The 17,688-nt window shown below is 43.2% G+C and overlaps 1 protein-coding gene across 3 annotated transcripts in view; it reads right to left on the bottom strand.

Moving 5' to 3' along the window:
• Window positions 1-17,681, bottom strand: part of ARL5A (ADP ribosylation factor like GTPase 5A) — a 23,192-nt gene extending 5,511 nt beyond the window's left edge. The window contains exons 1-4 of one of the 3 annotated variants that reach the window (XM_019522410.1): window positions 17,589-17,681; window positions 15,058-15,118; window positions 6,814-6,961; window positions 4,298-4,381 (exon numbers count right to left, since the gene is read on the bottom strand). In XM_019522410.1, the coding sequence (XP_019377955.1) occupies window positions 4,298-4,381; window positions 6,814-6,961; window positions 15,058-15,118; window positions 17,589-17,634 (339 nt within the window). In that variant the 5' untranslated portion in view covers window positions 17,635-17,681. Of the gene's footprint in view, window positions 1-4,297; window positions 4,382-6,813; window positions 6,962-15,057; window positions 15,119-16,088; window positions 16,196-17,588 lie in introns of those variants that run through there. The other 2 variants (XM_019522411.1, XM_019522412.1) reach the window with 2 other exon arrangements.
• Between the last annotated feature and the right edge of the window lie 7 nt (window positions 17,682-17,688).

The following is a 17,688-nucleotide window of genomic DNA, read 5'->3' as shown; positions in this document are numbered from 1 at the left end:
CTTGCAGCAGCAGCACCTGAAACGCTTTTCACAGATGAGCCTATGAATTTCACTTCATCAACCTCCTAGATACAAAAACTCATGGACTCAATATAGACATTGGATTTATGACACACTACAAGCTATCTGACTCCCCATATACCTCCCCACTTCTGCCTGCTACATCCCCCTCCCACCCCCAGCCCGTCTCACCCCGATGCCTCAATTCACATTTTCACTGACTGGCTTCCTTGCATGCATTCCAGCCTCTGGCTTCTTTACTACTCATTCCATCCAGAAAGAGCGTACGTGTGTACACACACACACACACAAACACCCCCCCCCAAATGCCGATGCTTCCTCAGCCTTATAAAGGGTTTTTCAACCCAAAAGCTCGCTAAGATACATTTCTCCAGCCATTCAGTTGGTCTAATAAAAGATAAATCAGATTGACCCAAAGAACCGTGTCTACCCATGTCCTTAGACCAACATGGCTACAACCTACACACCTTAACACACACAAGTGGTACGAGTTTTGCTTTCAACAGTTTGAGTGGCACTTTCACAGAAAACCCTGCACCTATCTCTTTGAAACATGGCAGGCATTATGCCCTCAGAAGGGGCTGCAACCCCTGAAGTTTTCATCCAAATCTGCAAACAAATGACAAAATTATAGGTATTTTAGTGATTTCCCATTATAGTCTATGGCCAAATCACTGAATCAGTGCCAAATCTTTAGATCAGATTTAGCCAAATCGAATCGGGACACTGAATTGAATCACTAAATCGAATTACTGTCCCTCCAAATCAGAACTGAATACCTGCCGCTTCGCGCAGGCCTAGTGTTTATGCCACAAGCTGATCAACGACACTACAACTCATTTGTTCTAAAATAGTTTTACAAAAGACCACGATCACTCATAACTAAAATGTATAGGACATTTTTGCTTGAAATGCTCACTGTTAGAGGCTGCAATACCTCTAACAGCGTTATTTAACTTAAAGTACAAGAGCTCTTATAGAGCATAATATACTCTATTAACTAGTTATCTGTGCGTCATTTTTAATGCATCTATACTCTGTACTACTGTTTTGCAATACTGACAGTTTGCCATTTAGAAAATTAAAGTCCTCAATGTCATCTGTTGCATTTTTGTTTTATTTAAACTAGAGCAATTTACGAAAGAAAACAGGTGAGTGAGTCTTAGTAGCATTGGGTATTTGGCCAGTCACAAAATACAAAATCAAATATTGTCAAAGATTTTAAGCATTCCTTTATTAGAGAAATTAAGAGACTTTAATCTTCAGTAGGTTAGATATTAATCACAAAAAAATCCAAGTTAGTTGTAAAACAGTGACACTAAATTCTAAAAAAATATATACAATGATTTTTATCACTATCACCGTAAATGATATTCAAGACTGAACCATTTCCCTTGGTCATCTCAAAATATTCCAAAACAGTTGGACGTATCCACACTAAAATTGCAACCTCCTTGCCAAGATGCCTTTGAAAGAGCTGAGGCTGTGCAAAATAGGGCATGCCTGGATTATGCCTGGCTGATCCAGGCCTACTGAAACTGCCCTTTACAGCCACTGGCACAAATATGAACAGCCTTTACATTGTTCTTATTTGTGCTGGGGACTGAACAGGTGCTAGGGTGGTCATAAGTTTAGTAAAATGCAAAAATCACTTCAAGTCATTCATACCAGAATCTCTTTATCACTCTGCCAACAAAGTGAGATATTGCTAAGAGATGCTACTATTATTACAAAATAAAAAAGAAAGAAATTAAACACAACTAAACCATACATAGCAACTATAAAAGAAAAGTCAGTTTAAAATGCAGTTACACTAAGTGGGCAGCAGGTCACTTCTTCAAGCATTTTGCTGTTGTATTTGGAGATGCCCGAAATCACAGCAGATGGCCAGGAGAGGCATTTTTATATTGCTAGTTTTGGTTCACAGAGTAGCTCCTGAAGCCCCAGGTGGCCTAATGCAGCTAAGGGAAAGGAGACTGGAAGAATTCAGAGGAGCAGGGCAAAGAATACCTTCTAAACAGAGCGTGAGTGTGTGTACCTATATATGTATCCTGACTCCTGCAGGACTGAGGGGCAAGAAGTACAGTCCTCCTGCCCTTGCATCAAGCAGATGACCCCATGATACAATTAAAAAAAGGTAGGCCACCATCTACATAAGGGTATTCTTGGTTTTCAGAGGAATCTTTGACAATTTCTGACTACAGTCAAATAACAGGCTGTCAATTTGACCAGTCAGTTGACACTGGTAAATCACAGACATAATATGAGCCTGCAAGTGATACAGCTACACAAAAGGTGAATGAAGTTTTGGGATGCATCAACAGAAGCATCAGATGCAAGAAACAGGAGGTGACAGTACCGCTCTCAGCACTGGTTAGGCTTCATCCAGAGTACTTTGTGCAGTTTTAGGCTCCGCATTTTAAATAAAGAACATGGAGAAGTTAGAGAGGGTGCAGAGGCGGGCAACAAAGATGATAAAAGGGCTTGGAAAGCAACCCACACAAGGTAAGGCTGAAGAAACTAGGTGGATTCAGCTTGTGAAAAAGATGCTTAGCAGGGGACATAACAGCAGTCTTCAAATACCTAAATGGCTACCAAAACCCTCCCCAGAAAACACATTTTCTCAACTTCTGTTGAAGTTGCAGCATTCTGCCCTGCTGCAAGACATTAGTTTGCAAAGTAAGTTTAGATTGGATATCAGGAAAAACTTCTTCCCCATTAGAACAGGGAAGTTGTGGACTCGCCATCGTTGGAAGCGTTCAAGAGACTGGACAAACTCTGGATGGAGATGATATAGGTGTAATTATACTTATGTTTACTATGGGTCGTTCCCTTGCTTCTGGGCTTTGCTGGTTATTGCAAGGGGCTGGGAGGGAATTACTCCCCACGCCTTGTTGATATGTTATGGATTTTTTAAGCCTTCCTCAGAGGGGTGTTGGCTACAGCAAAGGCTGGGGATTTTGACAAGTGTGCCAGTGCTCCTGCGAGCATTTAAATCCAGACGTTCCTAGCTAGAGGGTCTTGCCCCTCTGCTCAGGGTCAGACTAGTTGCCATATATGGTGTCAGGAAGGAATTTTACCCCATGATCAGATTGGCATAGATTGTGGGGGCTTTAGCCTTCCTCTGTAGAGGGGGGAGCGACCCTCTCCCTGTGATGTCTAATGCATATTAACAACCTTTACAGAATCAGGACTTTGCAGCCCTATATCTCTATGATTCTATACTTACATGACTGATTAATTAACCAGCTTGTCAACCCTAGCCTCATAGTGACCCTTAATCAAAATATAAATATATTCTGTGTTTTTACTAAGGTCCTGTTTCTGCATTGTGAAGGCAGAGTACTGTATCAGGGTGGAGCACTAATTTTCAACAGGGCTACATCAGGTGTAGTACCCTGAGGAAAAATTATGGCCTAACATTTTTAGATTACCTATAATACAACAGGAACATGCATTAGTATAAACTGTATACCTTTACAGTGCCATTAAATATTTAATTAAGAGCATCTGTACTGTATTTCCCATTTCAGGAGGATATAGGCAACTAGGTTGTGTCTGGTCTTACCACCTGTACACAGAAATATCAGAGTCCTAAAGCTTTTTGAATTCCATGAGGATTTGGGAAAAACAGTACATTAATCAAAGCAAGAACTTTCCATTTCAGTATCAGCACACAAACACAACATACGCATATAGTTAATAATTTCAGGTCTAGCAGCAGGTACAAATGAAAATCTAACACAGTGTTGTATCATTTATGGCATACTGAATACTTAAGTACTACATGCTCCTTGTACAACTATTAAATATAACCAAGATCTTTCCTGTTCCCCCCTTCTGCTTTCCTTCCAATTAAAGTTTTTCCCCTGCTATCTGAAAAAAGCATCTTGTATAGAAGAATCATTGAGCTCAGACAGTATCTGGTCCAAATACTAGTACTTTTTCACAAACACAAGACTGAGACTGGTGTTGCCTGGGACTGTACTAGAAAGGAGTACACACCTCCTGGTCTATAAAGTTACGTGCTAGATTTTCCAGACTTTATATTCAGAATTATGTTACATACAAAAGAGTATGAGATCCACTTCCTTATGTCACAACAAACCTTTGTTTAACAAGATGTTGTAAGCATAACAATAATGGTCAAACTGTTGGTCTATATGTAATTATTTTAAGAAAAATAAGAAAAATAATAAATTCATAGGCTATGTATTTTTGTAAGATTAAAATTCTAAATAGTCAGCAAACTGTGAAACCATAATAGACCACTTACCTCATGTGCTAACATTTTATAGAGTTCTTCTTTAGTTACAGTAATTCTCTCTCTGTCTGTGCTGTCCACAACAACTATTACAAACTTAAAAAAAATGGTTAGTAAATATATGTATAGCTTGCATGTTTGAGGTGCACTAGCACTAAATTTCTCTCTCATAGGATCCATTGGGTTTATTCTACATCCACTCAGAACTACACATACAGCAGACAGTTTTCTGATGTGGGATACTGGAGGACACACTATGTATATAGTTCTAAGTGGAAGCAGAATAAATGAACCTTTCCAGAAACCAATTGTTTATGGATTTTAAATGTGTTTGCTGCCTTTTTAAGTATGTATACACATTTCCTAAAAAGCTGCTTTAAAATGACAGGCCATCTTTGTTAGGGTTGCATACACCTCTCATATCATACTGAAGCTTGTGTTAGGACAACAGAAAATTCAGGTACACACGTCTAACAACAGAGAAGTAGTCAGCCACGTTAGTTTGAAATCAGGCAGAGTTGACTAACTAGCAGACTAATTCAAGGATAGGTAAGCTTTCGTAAACAGCAGCTCACTTTGTCAAATACTATGAAAGGACTTGGGGAGTAGGTGTTCAAATAGAAAGATTAATTTAAATACAAAGGATGGGCACTGGGGGGAGGAAAAGAGAGAAGACACTGCTGAGAAGTAAAGATGGGTTGAACAGAAAAAAAAAAGCAGCAACCCCAACAGGGGTAAAGAGGTGAGGAGCGCTAACCAAGGCAATGAAATAAGAATCTGCAGTCAAGAACTTGCCGTCTCTGTTCAAACCAGGGGCAGGCAATTATGTCGGGCAGAGGGCCGCTTACCGAGTTTTGGCAAGCCATTGACAGCCGCATGACAGGCAGGCAGGGGAAGATAAATATTAAATTTCTAAATTTTTAGGGACCCTGCCAGATAGAATGGCCTGGCGGGCTACATCTGGCCCGCGGGCTGCATTTTGCCCGCCCCTAGTTTAGACCATACTTTACACAATCCAGACTGTGGATGATTTTTTGTTCTTCTTTTAAGTTGGTGAAAGTGATAATGTGGGTCTTTGTTGATGAGGGGGCACAGCTGGCATCTACATTTGTTGCCTTGGTAAGAACAGGAATTAAACAATCTTGACTACTACCATCACTGGACTGGGCTATCACCATAGGCCAATAACACTGATTATAACATCTGAGGTTAAGTCATCTGCTCTTCTATCAAATGTTATATATGCCATTATCTGCTCACAGTGCCTCTCTGCTGTTTACACTGGACAGATGGGGCAATCCCTACATGAAAGAATGAATGGACAACAATCCGGCACAGAGTCAAGACATATACAAACACCTGCGGCAGAACACTTTGAATTCCCTGGACACATTACCATTGACCTCAAAGTGGGTGTTCTTAACAACTACACTTGAACAAGAAGTTGTGAAAAATAAATCATCCACAGACAGTACACAGTGTGATCTAAACAGAGGCTACAGATTCTTATCCCATTACCTGTATTAGCTTTCTTAACTCTCTCTCTCTTATGGGTTTATTGCTTTGCTTTTCTCTTCAACCCACCTTTGCCCCTCTCAGCAGTGCCCTCTTTTTTTTCAAACCCTGTCCCTATCAGCTGTATTGAAATTACTTTCTACTTGAACTCCTGCTCCCTAAATCCTTTCACAGCATCTGATGAAGTGAGCTATTACATATAAAAGCATACGCGCATCTCTACACTAGTTAGCATGCAAGGTACAACTCTACCTGACATCTAAGAATGACAGACCAATTTAAACTGAAGTGATTTAAATTTCTATTTTAGTCATTATATAGATCAAAAAGTAGGAAACCTAGAATAGAAGTTATTATTTTAATCCCATTTTGCATTTACATTTTTTTTTTATTTTCCTGAAGAAAGTTTCAGTCTCACTGACTGAATTAATCATTAAAAACTGCCATATGCAGCTGAATATACCTTTTACAATAAGTCTGGTAGTTTTTCCTAACCTGAAAAATGATCTATAATAGACATGGCTGAAAGTTAAAAACTCTTTTCTGCAGTAAAACTGGAACTCTGTTGCAAGAAGTTAAACTCTGCTACAGGGGCAGTTATCATCACTAGGACCCAGAGACATACTAGCAGGGGTACAGAAAATACATTTTTGTGACCACTGAACAGGGTGGAGTGCGAAATCTGTTTCTGGAAACCTCTGGGAACAAACATTGTTTGCTAATTTTACTAAAAATCTCTCTGGATCTCAGTTCCACAGCTGTGAGCTTGGAATCTACTTTAGATCCGCTGCTTAAAGCAACCTAAAAAGGTGCTCTGAAGCCATGGGTCCCTGAGGCCTAGGTACCCCATAATACTTCTAGGGCACTGAATTCTGTAGCAGGCCATGCCCCTAAATTCCCTGACCCACCAGAAGCCCAGATTTGGCCTGCAGGCCATATATTTGACATTCCTGGTCTACAATATTCACAGACGAGAATAAAAAAGTTTCTTTCAATAAGGTATAAACTTTTACCTCTGTATTTGTATAGTAGGTGTTCCATGAAGATCGAAGTGATTCTTGTCCTCCAATGTCCCACATTAGAAAACGTGTGTTATTAACCACAAGCTCTTCTACATTACTCCCTATCGTAGGTGAAGTGTGCACCACTTCATTCATAGAACTGCAAAACAAAAGTAACTCAACAACAACTTGCATATGTCACGCTGGGAAAACAACTGTTGTCAATGTTCTCACTCTGTTAAGAATGTCAGGCCACAAAACTAGCCTACCTTTCATAAACTGAAATTCTGATGGCAGTCAGCACTTCAGTGGACATTCCCTGATGCAGCGAAAGGTGCACGTTATTTGTCTAACTTGCATTTAACTTTCACTGAACAGATTAGTAATGACACCATAAAGCTCAAAGGGTATTTTCTACAAGGTGTCTAATAGTTAAAAAAGTATTTCTAGGCTTAAAAAAAACAAAACAAAACAAAAACCCCAACAATACAGTCTCAGTCTGGGACAGAATCATTTTTTTTTCCATGTCTGATTTGTAAAGCTACTGAAAAAACAAGGATTTCTCCCCCCCCCCAATGATATCAACTTCTCTCTACTCCCTCAGCCATCATTGTACTTTTCTATAACCTTGGAAAAGTACATGAAAATGAGTATATCCAACACAGATGCACTGTATTGTCTTTGCTGTTTTCTATAATGAAATTTAAAATGTTGTTTTGATATACTCAGTATAATTACTGATGGATTTAGATACTGAGAGAACTAATGTTTTACATCAGAAGCGCTCTCTTGGAGTGTCCAAAACAAGTCTTTACAGTAAAACAAACCCATTTCAGTATGGTCCACACAAAACCGTTTTCAAAGAAAACAAAGTATTTTCAAGAACTTGTTTAAATTGCTGTTTTTCTCCATAAAGTGACAACTACACTTACAGAAATACCAAGAGTGAATCCAGGAATGAAACGGGCCAGGGATAATGTGAAAAGGAATACCAGATAACAGACCAGTTTCTGGGCTCACGTAATAAGCAATCATAGCACACATTTGCAAAAAAAAAAAAATAATTAATGAAATGAAAACTTGCAGATTATGAGGGGGTAGAACAAAGCTGGAAAACAATGAGGAAGATGACAGAGCAAGATACTGTTTGTTGAATCTGATTTTTAAATTCAGTTTAAGGAAGGACATACTCTAGTTTGAAATAAGCCACATTTAAAAGCTCTTCTAGCTGTCCGAGCTTGCAAGTTTTTGTACTCAGCTTGACAACATTTCTCTGTGTTCCCGTAACAAGATAACTTTTGAATGCTGCATCTCAAGTTTCTTGCTTCCTTCTAAGCATCAGTAACCACAACCCACTGATTTGACTAGAAAAAGAATGAGAAACCCAGAAGGCAAGATAAGGGATGTGAGGACCCTGTGCTATCTGTTGGCACCATTATAGCTTCAAACAAAGACAACTGTCAACAGCAGGGGCGGGCAATTATTTTGGGCAGAGGGTCGCTTACTGAGTTTTGGCAAGCCATTGAGGGCTGCATGACAGGTAGCCCAGGGCAGATAAATATTAATTTTTAAAATTTTTTAGGGGCCCCATGGGCTGGATAGAATGGTCTGGTGGGCCGCATCAGGCCCCCGGGTCGCATTTTGCCCACCCCCTGGTCTACGGATCAAAAAAAAAAAGTCTGATGGAATCATTCTACATCAGTAGTTCTCAACCTCATTAGACTCAAGGCACTCCTCAGAAAATGACAGCTCTTAGCTTTCAATCATTTTATGATTATGGAACAATAACAGAACAATTCTTCTGTCATAACTCAGACCACAACAGGTCAGAATGTTTTTGACACTATGAAGTCCTATTTAAAATCTATGGGCACATCCCCACAAGTGTGCACATGCGGGAGATCCCAGCGTTAAAAAAAAACTCACTACTAACAAAAGCAGCACAGCGCATGTGGCAGCAGTGCTCACCACCAGCAACTGGAGCCTGGCTGGCCAGAGTCACACTCCAGGCAGCCAGCTCAACGCCACTGCTGCCCCGGGAGGCCCCCAGCACCCCAGGTAAGGCTACTGGGGTCAGCAAAGATGCTGGGCCCAGCCTCCTCTACCACACCAGGGTCCTTTTGCCATGCCAGTGCAAATATGTGCCATAGTTATTTGTCCCACAGGAAATTAAAACCCCTGCAGAGAAGTTGTGAGTGCACAAAGACTTCAGAAGTAGGGAAAATGGGACAATCCTGAAATTGGGAGGGGGGGAGAGGGAAGGGAGGGGGGGGACAGAAAAATGTGAGCTTAGAGAGCCCTTTAAATGAAGGATCCAAAATCTGGAGAAAAAATGGTGAACAATGGAACAAAGTGCATAAGGGACACGCATCACCTGGCAAGGTGGAAGGAGGTTCTGGGGGCTGCAGAATTAGACAGACAGGGGGATGGAACACAGGGACCTTATGAAGGAAAACAGAGGGATAAGGAGTTCCTGTTATGAGTCTGGCAAGTGTACCTTTCTCAAATGTTCAGAAATATCTAGAGAGAGGAATGGGAGGGGAGAGGGAGGAAGTTTATTTTTGTTTTTCAACATTGGTTAGTTTAACACGTCTTAAATTTAAGCTGAGGATTAGAAAGTTAAATGCAGGTACACAACCATTAAGTTTTAGGCATGTTAATGACTTTGCACACTGGTAGCCCCTGTGACTTACACACAGTAAGTGTAATGAGGATCCTGAACTCTGATCAGCAAATGATCATACCTTTTGGTGGAGCATTGGTAACTATGAAATAGTAGAGTATATATTCATCTTATAGGCTACCTAAATAAGATAGCAACCAATGTGGTTGCACAAGAGGATTCTAAAAAGCCTCAAATGCAGAAGGAAGTATACAGGCAATTGAAGAATGGTCAGGTGATCAAGGAAGTGTACAAGGAAACAGCAAGAACCTACAGAGGCAAAATCAGGAAGGCAAAGATAGAGAACAAGCTGCACCTGGCAAAGGAAGTTAAGGTTCTATAAGTACGTTGGCCAGAAAAGAAGGGCCAAAGAAGCTGTGGGTCCTGTTAACAAGCCAGAGGGAACTCCTAAGGATGCAAAGACAATGACAGCTCAACAGATACTTTCCCTCAGTCTTCACAGAAAAATTACGCTGCAGCCAGACACCTAATAAGAATTATCTGGATAAGGAAAAGTAGACGCTGAGGGAGAAGATAACAAGAGACAGTCAGAATGAAATCACGTCAGCTTCACCCCAGGGTCCTGAAGAAACTGGCAGAGGAGTTCTGAGCCCTTGGCAATGATCTTCATGAAGTCATGGGAGATGGGCCAGGTATCAGAGGACTGGAAAAAGGCCATCATAGTGCCCCTCTTTACAAAGGCAAGGAGGAGGAGGACCCAGGGAACTACAGACCAGTTAGCTTCACCTCAATAACTGACAATTACTGGAGCTTATCCTAAGGAAACCCACTTGCAAGCATCTGAAGGAGAAAAGGTGGACTGCAGACAGCCAGCCTGGCTTTATGAAAAACAAATCACGTCAAACAAACTTGATCTTCTTCTTTGACAAAGTAACTACTTGGGTAGATGATGGAAATACGGTGGATATAGTGTATCTGGACTTCTGACAAGGTCCTGCATGACCTTCTCATAAACTAATTGGAGAAACGTGGGCAGGATAAAACTACTACAAGGTGGATCGGTAACTGGCTCAATGGCTACGAGCAACGGGTAATTAACAGGTCCACATCAGAACCTGTTGGCAGGAGGTTTCAAGCAGTCTCACAGGGGTCCATCCCAGACCTAGTGCTGTTCAATGTATTTATTAACAATTTGAATGCTGGCATAGAAAGCTGCTTGAGCAAGCCTGTGCACAACATGAAACTGGAAAGGACTGCAAACATGCTGAAGGCATGTAAGCGCAACTCAGAAGAATCTCAACAGATGGGAAAGTTGTGCTAGAGCAGGTTTGTCCAACACACAGCCCATGGGCCACCATGCGGCCCGCCAAGCCGTTTTCTGTGGCCCGCAGTGCTGCGACGGGAAATGAAAGTAAACACTGTTTACTTTTGTTCCCACCCCTTGTCCCTCCTCCAGCCCCTCAGCAGCTTCCTAACAGCTGCTGAAGGGCTGGGGAAGGGACAAGGTTCCCACACGCACCGTGTCAGCTTGACGTTACCAACGCGGTGCACATAGGAAAAGGAGTAGCTGTGTGCTGCTCAGGACAGGATGAGCCCAGCCGGAGCAGCAGGGGCTCAGCTGCACTTTCCCCCTACCTGTGCTGGTGGGTCCTGAGTGGCACACCACTCCGCTGCCACTTCTGTTGGCTGGTGCTGACCCGGGCGGGTCTGTCCCATGCGGAGCAGCACGCAGCTGAAGCCGGGTTCCCACATGCTGCTGGGGACGGGAGCAGCCTGGCCGGGTCGGCACCGGCCAGCAAAAGCGGCGTTGAAGCCGTGTGCCGCTCAGGACTGACCAGCGCAGGCAGGGGGAAAATGCAGCTCAGCCCCTGCCGCTCCAGCCGGGCTCGTCCCCTCCCAAGCAGCACACGGCTCTGCCGCCGCTTCTGCTGGCTGGTGCATACCCCGCCAGGATCCTCCTGTCCCCAGCAGCTCGCGGGAACCTGGCTTCAGCCGCATGCTGCTCCGGATGGGACACACCCTCCCGGGTCGGCACCAGCCAGCAGACACAGCAGCGGAACCATGTGCTGCTCAGGATGGGATGAGCCCAGCCAGAGCAGCAGGGGCCGAGCTGCCTTTTTCCCCTACCTGCGCCAGTCAGTCCCGAGAGGCACACGGCTCTGCCGCCACTTCTGCTGGCCAGTGCTGACCCAGCCAGACTCCTCCTGTCCCCAGCAGCTCGTGAGAACCTGGCTTCAGCCGCATGCTGCTCCGGATGGGACGGACCCAGCCAGGTCAGCACCAGCCAGGAAAAGTGGCATGCAGCTGAAGCTGGCTTCCCACATGCTACTGGGGATGGAAGGAGCCTGGCCAGGTCTGCACTGGCCAGCAGATTAGTATAACATGACAAGCCTATGGCTGGGGAGCGGTCAGGCTCCCTAGATCTGAGACCTGATGTAGGCTATGGCACGAAGACTCACTCTGGAACGTGCTAATAAACTTGTGTCTGTACCTGCCAGGAACCCAAGTAGCAGGTGGTTGATACCTGGTAAGCTCATGTGAGTAAAGACTCCTTATTGCTTTCTGTGTGGCCTTCAAAATGTTTTTATCCTACTAAAATATGCCATACTTTGTGAGAGTCATTGCCTCTGTATAAGAAAGCAGAATCACAGCCACTGAACTACATTTGTGCCCCATGGGAATAAATCACAATTCAGCAAAATGGGCAGGAAGAAAAAGCCAGAGTTCTAAGTGTGCATCCTAGAAGAGGCCATGAAAGAGTCAGAAGCACAACCTCAGAACCAGGACCGCTATCTGGTGACAGCAGTCCAGTAGGCATGATGGGAATCCTCTACTCTCATGAGATTTAGGAAAGCAAGAGGACATGAGAGCAACATGTAGGCAGAGACAGTGCAGGTCCTTGGAGACATGTTAATAAGTGAGGACAACTGTGTTCCCACTCTGGTCAGTGACTAATTGTGGGTACATCTTCACTAGCTTCAAGCCACTCAAACCTGCTGCCAAAAAATAAGCCCTTCCTACCCACTTACACTTTACCTGCTCTGAACTGGAAATGAGGCAGTGAGGGCCCTTCTAGGGTGGTCCAAGGACAGTAGAAGCAGATCACACACAGAGAGTGAGAGATGTTCCCAGAATGTCCTCATCACCACGTTTCTTCTGAAAAGCAGGGATATCCTGAGGTTCATTTAATGTTTGTAAAATGCTTGGAGAGCGCCACATAGATGCACTGCATAGAAATGCAAAATATATTTTGACTTACTTGGTTGGCAGCTTGGTCTGAGATTTTCAAAGCTGAGTCAAAAGGCCAACTTCCATTAAAATGAATGGGATTTAGATGACTCCAAATCTTTTACGACAACTTTGAAATGTGCCTATCTACCCCTTTTTGCAAATCTCAGCCACAGTTCGGAAGCTCAGCCAAAGAACATAAGAGCTTCTGAACATAAGAGCATAAAAAGTACCATGCTTGGTCAGCCCCTTGGTCCACTTAGCTCAGTATCCTGTCCTGAACAGTGGCACAGGTGGATGCTATAGAGGGAGAGTTTTGAACTGGTTAGACCCATTTCATTGTCACTTCCTGCAACTTCATTGGTGTCAAAGGTCATGTGGCATCACTTCCTGATGTGATACCACTTCCTGTGAGGTCTTCTTGCCGGCCCACTGGGTGATAAAAAGTTCATGATCTGGCCCCACATTCAAAAAGGTTGGACACCCCTGTAATAGAGCTAACAGGATGAATTCAAATGTGGACATATGAAAGGTGTTACACCTTGGGAGGAATAAAATGCAAATATAAAATAGGTGACACCTGGCTGAATCGCCAGCCTATGGAAGAAGACTTGAGAGTTTGGTAAATCACAGACTCAATATATATTGAGTGATGCAGCTGCACAAAAGGCAGATCCAGTTTTGGGGTGCATCAACAGAAGAATTAGGTGCAAGACACGGGAAGTAACAGTGCCTCTCTACTCTGCACTGGTTAGGTGTCATCTAGAGTACTGTGTGCAGTTCTGGACTCCACATTTTTACAAAAGGTATGGAGAAGTTAGAGGGGGTCCAGAAGCTGGCAACAAAGATGACAAGGGCTTGGAAGACAAGTCATACAAAGAGAGGCTGAAGGAGCTATGCATGTTCAGCTTACAAAAAGGCACTTAAGAGGGGACATGGTAGCAGTCTCCAAATACCTAAAGGGCTATCATAAAGAAGAGGGAAAGTTATCTTTTCTCTCTCACTGCAGAAAGGAGGATGTGGACCAATGGCTTGAAGTTGCAGTGAAGTAAATTTAGCTTGAATATCCAGAAAAATATCTTCACTGTTAGAACAGTGAGGCAGTGGAACAGGCTGTCTAGGAAACATTGGAGGTCTTCAAGGAAAGGTTGGATAGCCCAGGGGAGGCAACCACTGGCACACATGCCAGTGCATGCCAGGCAAAGGCATTTTGCTTGGCACTCACACCTCTGGGAAGGGACTGGGGCTGCACTGCCACAAGGATTGGGCCCTTCTCAGCTCCCCACCATCTGTCCCTGGCATGCCAACATCTTACAAGGCAAAGTTGTGGGTGTTTCTCTGCCCAAAAACACTGCCGACCCCTGGGGTAGCCACTGGTCAGGGATGATCTAGGCATATATGTTCTCCCAGGCATATTTCTCCGGCTTCTGGGCCTTGCTGGTTACCCTTGCTCACACCCCATCCCACCCCACTACACCCCCTTTTTGCTACATTTTAGGGTTTTTTTAAGCCTTCCTCAGAGGCACTGGGTGTTGGCTACAGTTAAGGCTGGGGCTTTTGACTGCAGTGTGCAAATGCTCCTGCTGGGACCAAAGTCAGAGGTTTCTGGCTAGAAGGTCTTGCCCCTCTGCTCAGGGTCAGAAATGAGTTTTACTCTGTGGTCAGACTGATATGGCCGGTGAGGGTTTTTGCCTTCCTCTCAAGAGAGGGCACGGCCCTCTACCTGGGATCTCTTGAGCATATGCTGACAACATTTCGTAGAAGCAGCGCTGGCTGCCATGGTTCTCCTGCTTTACCTGTGGCAGGTTAAGGTGTCATCATGTCTATGCTGTGTCAGGGTTGACACTAGTCTCACGCAGAGTTTACATTATAGTTTGTATGGGATCGTTTGGATAGGGATGATCCTGCCTCAGGTGGGAGTTGGACTGGATGGCCTCTAGGGGACCCTTCCCGCCCTTCTCAGCTTTTCTATTATTAGACAGCATAAACTTCTGTGAATCTGAGCTCACTTCATCAGATTCTGTGAAAAGGCAACATAGGGGGGTGGGGTGTCTGTGTGCGTCTCTCTCTCTCTCTAGTCAATAAGGAACATATCTACCCTGCCATCTGGTTGACTTCAGATTAACACAGCTAACTACCACTCTCAACTATAAAAATAATCCAGTAAAAAGAATACCTCCAAGCCCTGCTGACATATTACTGTCAACTGAGTATCTACCAGTCAGTACACAGAACTTCCCAATTTATGGGGGACAATCACCACCTACATTATGCCTTCATACTCAGCCTGCAGCTCTAAAAATAAGTTGGGGGTGGAGGGTGGGGATAAAGGAAGTAGAAATAAAGCCAGAGCAAGAAACTACGTCACAAAATATTTTAATATATTTTCAAAAATTTATACTTACAATTGATAAAGAATTGTAGTTTTTCCTGCATTATCCAGACCAACAATGATTACTTTGTGCTCTGAAATAAAAAAATCACTAGTAAATCACAATTACCAAAGCACTTATACACTTATTTAATACTTAGAGCATATCACTAAACAGATAATTCTATGCCAGCCTGCACATAGCTAGTCAGCATAACTAAAGAAAATCCAATTCTTAAATAAGACCAAACTCAAAACATAAGGCTCTCAACGGTCTTCAAAAATAAATAACAGGGTCCCTTCTGAAGTCTTTACACATTACTGCAATGTAATGAAAACATACAATAATTTAGAAACTAATTAGATTAGCAAAGAATGGAGCATAAAAAGAAAATCTCATTCTGGTTTATAATTTTAGAGAAAAGGGTAATTTCCACGGTAAAAAAGGTCTACTCATCTACTTGGTAGAGCAGTCAATTTCTGTCAAATAAAGAATATATCCCAAAGAATGTATTTTTCTCTGACTGTGCTACACCAGCCACTTCAATTAACGTAATTTGGGATAAGTGAACTGGTACTACATGAAACGTTTATTCACATAAGCAAATGTTTTTAAACCAGAAAACCTGAATTAATTAGTATTTAAATGTATTGACTTTTTTCCCACTTTTACAAGGCTATAAGCTGAATAATTGGTTTTCTAAAGTACATTTAGTCTGTTAGTGTACTGTACAGATGAGTGCTACTTATTATTGGCTGGACTGTACAACTTCTATTCACACAAATAGCATCACTGACTTCTGTGGAAATATTCATGAGATGAGCAAGTATAAAGTTGCCCAGGCCATTAAATGTACAGCCAAACTTCAGTCTGTGGCAGTAACTGCTTACATTAATAAAGCACAGATGCATTTGATTTTTTTACAAGGGGTCAGGTAAGTGCTTTTTGCTTTTTTTAAATTCAATATTGTGTGGTTTTGCAGAGTCGTTTATATCCCATAGGGTATAAGTTTAAGTTACAATAACTTTGCATAACTGCACAATATTGTAAAAACAGCTGCTTACCTGACCCCATATAAGGCTCTTTTGTTTCTGATAGCTGTTGCCAGCAGAGCTGCTACTAGGAAATCATGTGGAACAGCTCATCTATAGGGAGAATGGCTGATACAAACCTTAAAGACAACAAAAAAAAGGGTGTTTTAAAGTATTTGGCCAGAATGGTTATATAACACTGAATATGGGAACCATTCAGAGAGCATGTACACAATAGTTTATCTGAAAGTCAGCTTTATAGAAGACTTAATGTTTACTTAAACACAAGAATAGGTAACATAATATTTTACACCACATTACAGATCTCTTTCAAAAGTGGCATTGGAAACAATGTACTCACCATAAAATGAATTTCATTAGCACGCTAAGGTTTATCATTGGCTATCCATCACTAACAAAAATAAACACTGTAAACAACAAGACACAAGGGAGCATACAGTGCTCCACAACTGTAGCCTAGTTTTATGTATACTCTTGCCTTTGTAATTCAACCATTCAGAAGACTATTTAAAAGTGAGCTTGATACCAAATCATCAATAAACCCCCCCACCCCAAGCCATCAAAACCAGCCCCATAATGATGGCCTTAGGGAGCATAAGCCCCAAAACTGTCTTTTGAAGGCAAAGTTTAGCAGTCAAACTTCAGACTGCTTCTCTCCCTAATCAGAACTTTAGCTACGTTTCTGTCACAGTTCAGATACCATCGTTTGCTTCAATATTTATTTAAAGCAGAATGCAAATACCCTATTGATGTAATCAGCATGTTAAAATGAAAGAAAAAAACAACACACACAAGAGGCTTGCTATTGACAGAAACCTATATTGTACTGTAACCTATTTCAGATCGTTACATGCAGTGAGACAGAGACTGGCAAGATTAAACAGCAAGCTCCCCTCAACTGTAGCTTGTGGTGGCAAAAGTTGATTCCTGCTGAAGTGCGGGGAAAGCCTTTGGAGGGCAAAAGATCAATCACATTTTAAAAACCAAACAAGAAACAAAAGCAGAGTTTTAGGGGGGGAAAAAAGGGATTGCAAAATCCATGTCTGCTGCAGAGAGAACGAGATACCGACAGGCACAAAAGATATCCTTCCAGGCATGTGGGTGACAGTGCTCAATCCCCTCACTGCTTTCCCTCCTCAAGGGGCCCCTAAACGCAGCTGGCAAAGGAAACCACCCAACCCCGCATAGAATAAATCTTCTCAAGTATCCGGGGGGGAGGAAGGAAATCAGCCTGCAAAACACACCAGCGCGGCTCATCCAGGCTCCGCCAAGCCACCAACTAAAAAAGAACCCAGAAACAAGCCGGCAAAAGCGGCCCCGTAATGATGGCCTGAGGGAGCATCAGGCCAAACACTGCCCTGTGCCAACTAAATGATCTCCAGGCCCCGGGGCAGCAGCCTCCGCTCAGCACGGCAGGCCGCTGCCGCCACTCTCCTGCGGCGTCTTTCCTGCCAGCCCACGAAACACCAGCGCTCGTCCCCGGGAAGGGCCCTCGCCCGTCCGCCCACTCACCCTGGTGGTTGAACAGCCTCCATATCCTGGTGAAGAGGATGCCCATCCTCGGCCCGCTGCCGCCGCGGCCGCCACCGCGCCGGGGGCCCTGCCCGGCCAG

This window comes from Gavialis gangeticus, unplaced genomic scaffold (assembly GCF_001723915.1).
Source record: "Gavialis gangeticus isolate Ggan-Ray unplaced genomic scaffold, GavGan_comp1, whole genome shotgun sequence".
NCBI lineage: Eukaryota > Metazoa > Chordata > Crocodylia > Gavialidae > Gavialis > Gavialis gangeticus.
The sequence above is the reverse complement of the archived record's forward strand: the minus strand, read 5'-3'. Positions and strand labels throughout refer to the sequence as shown.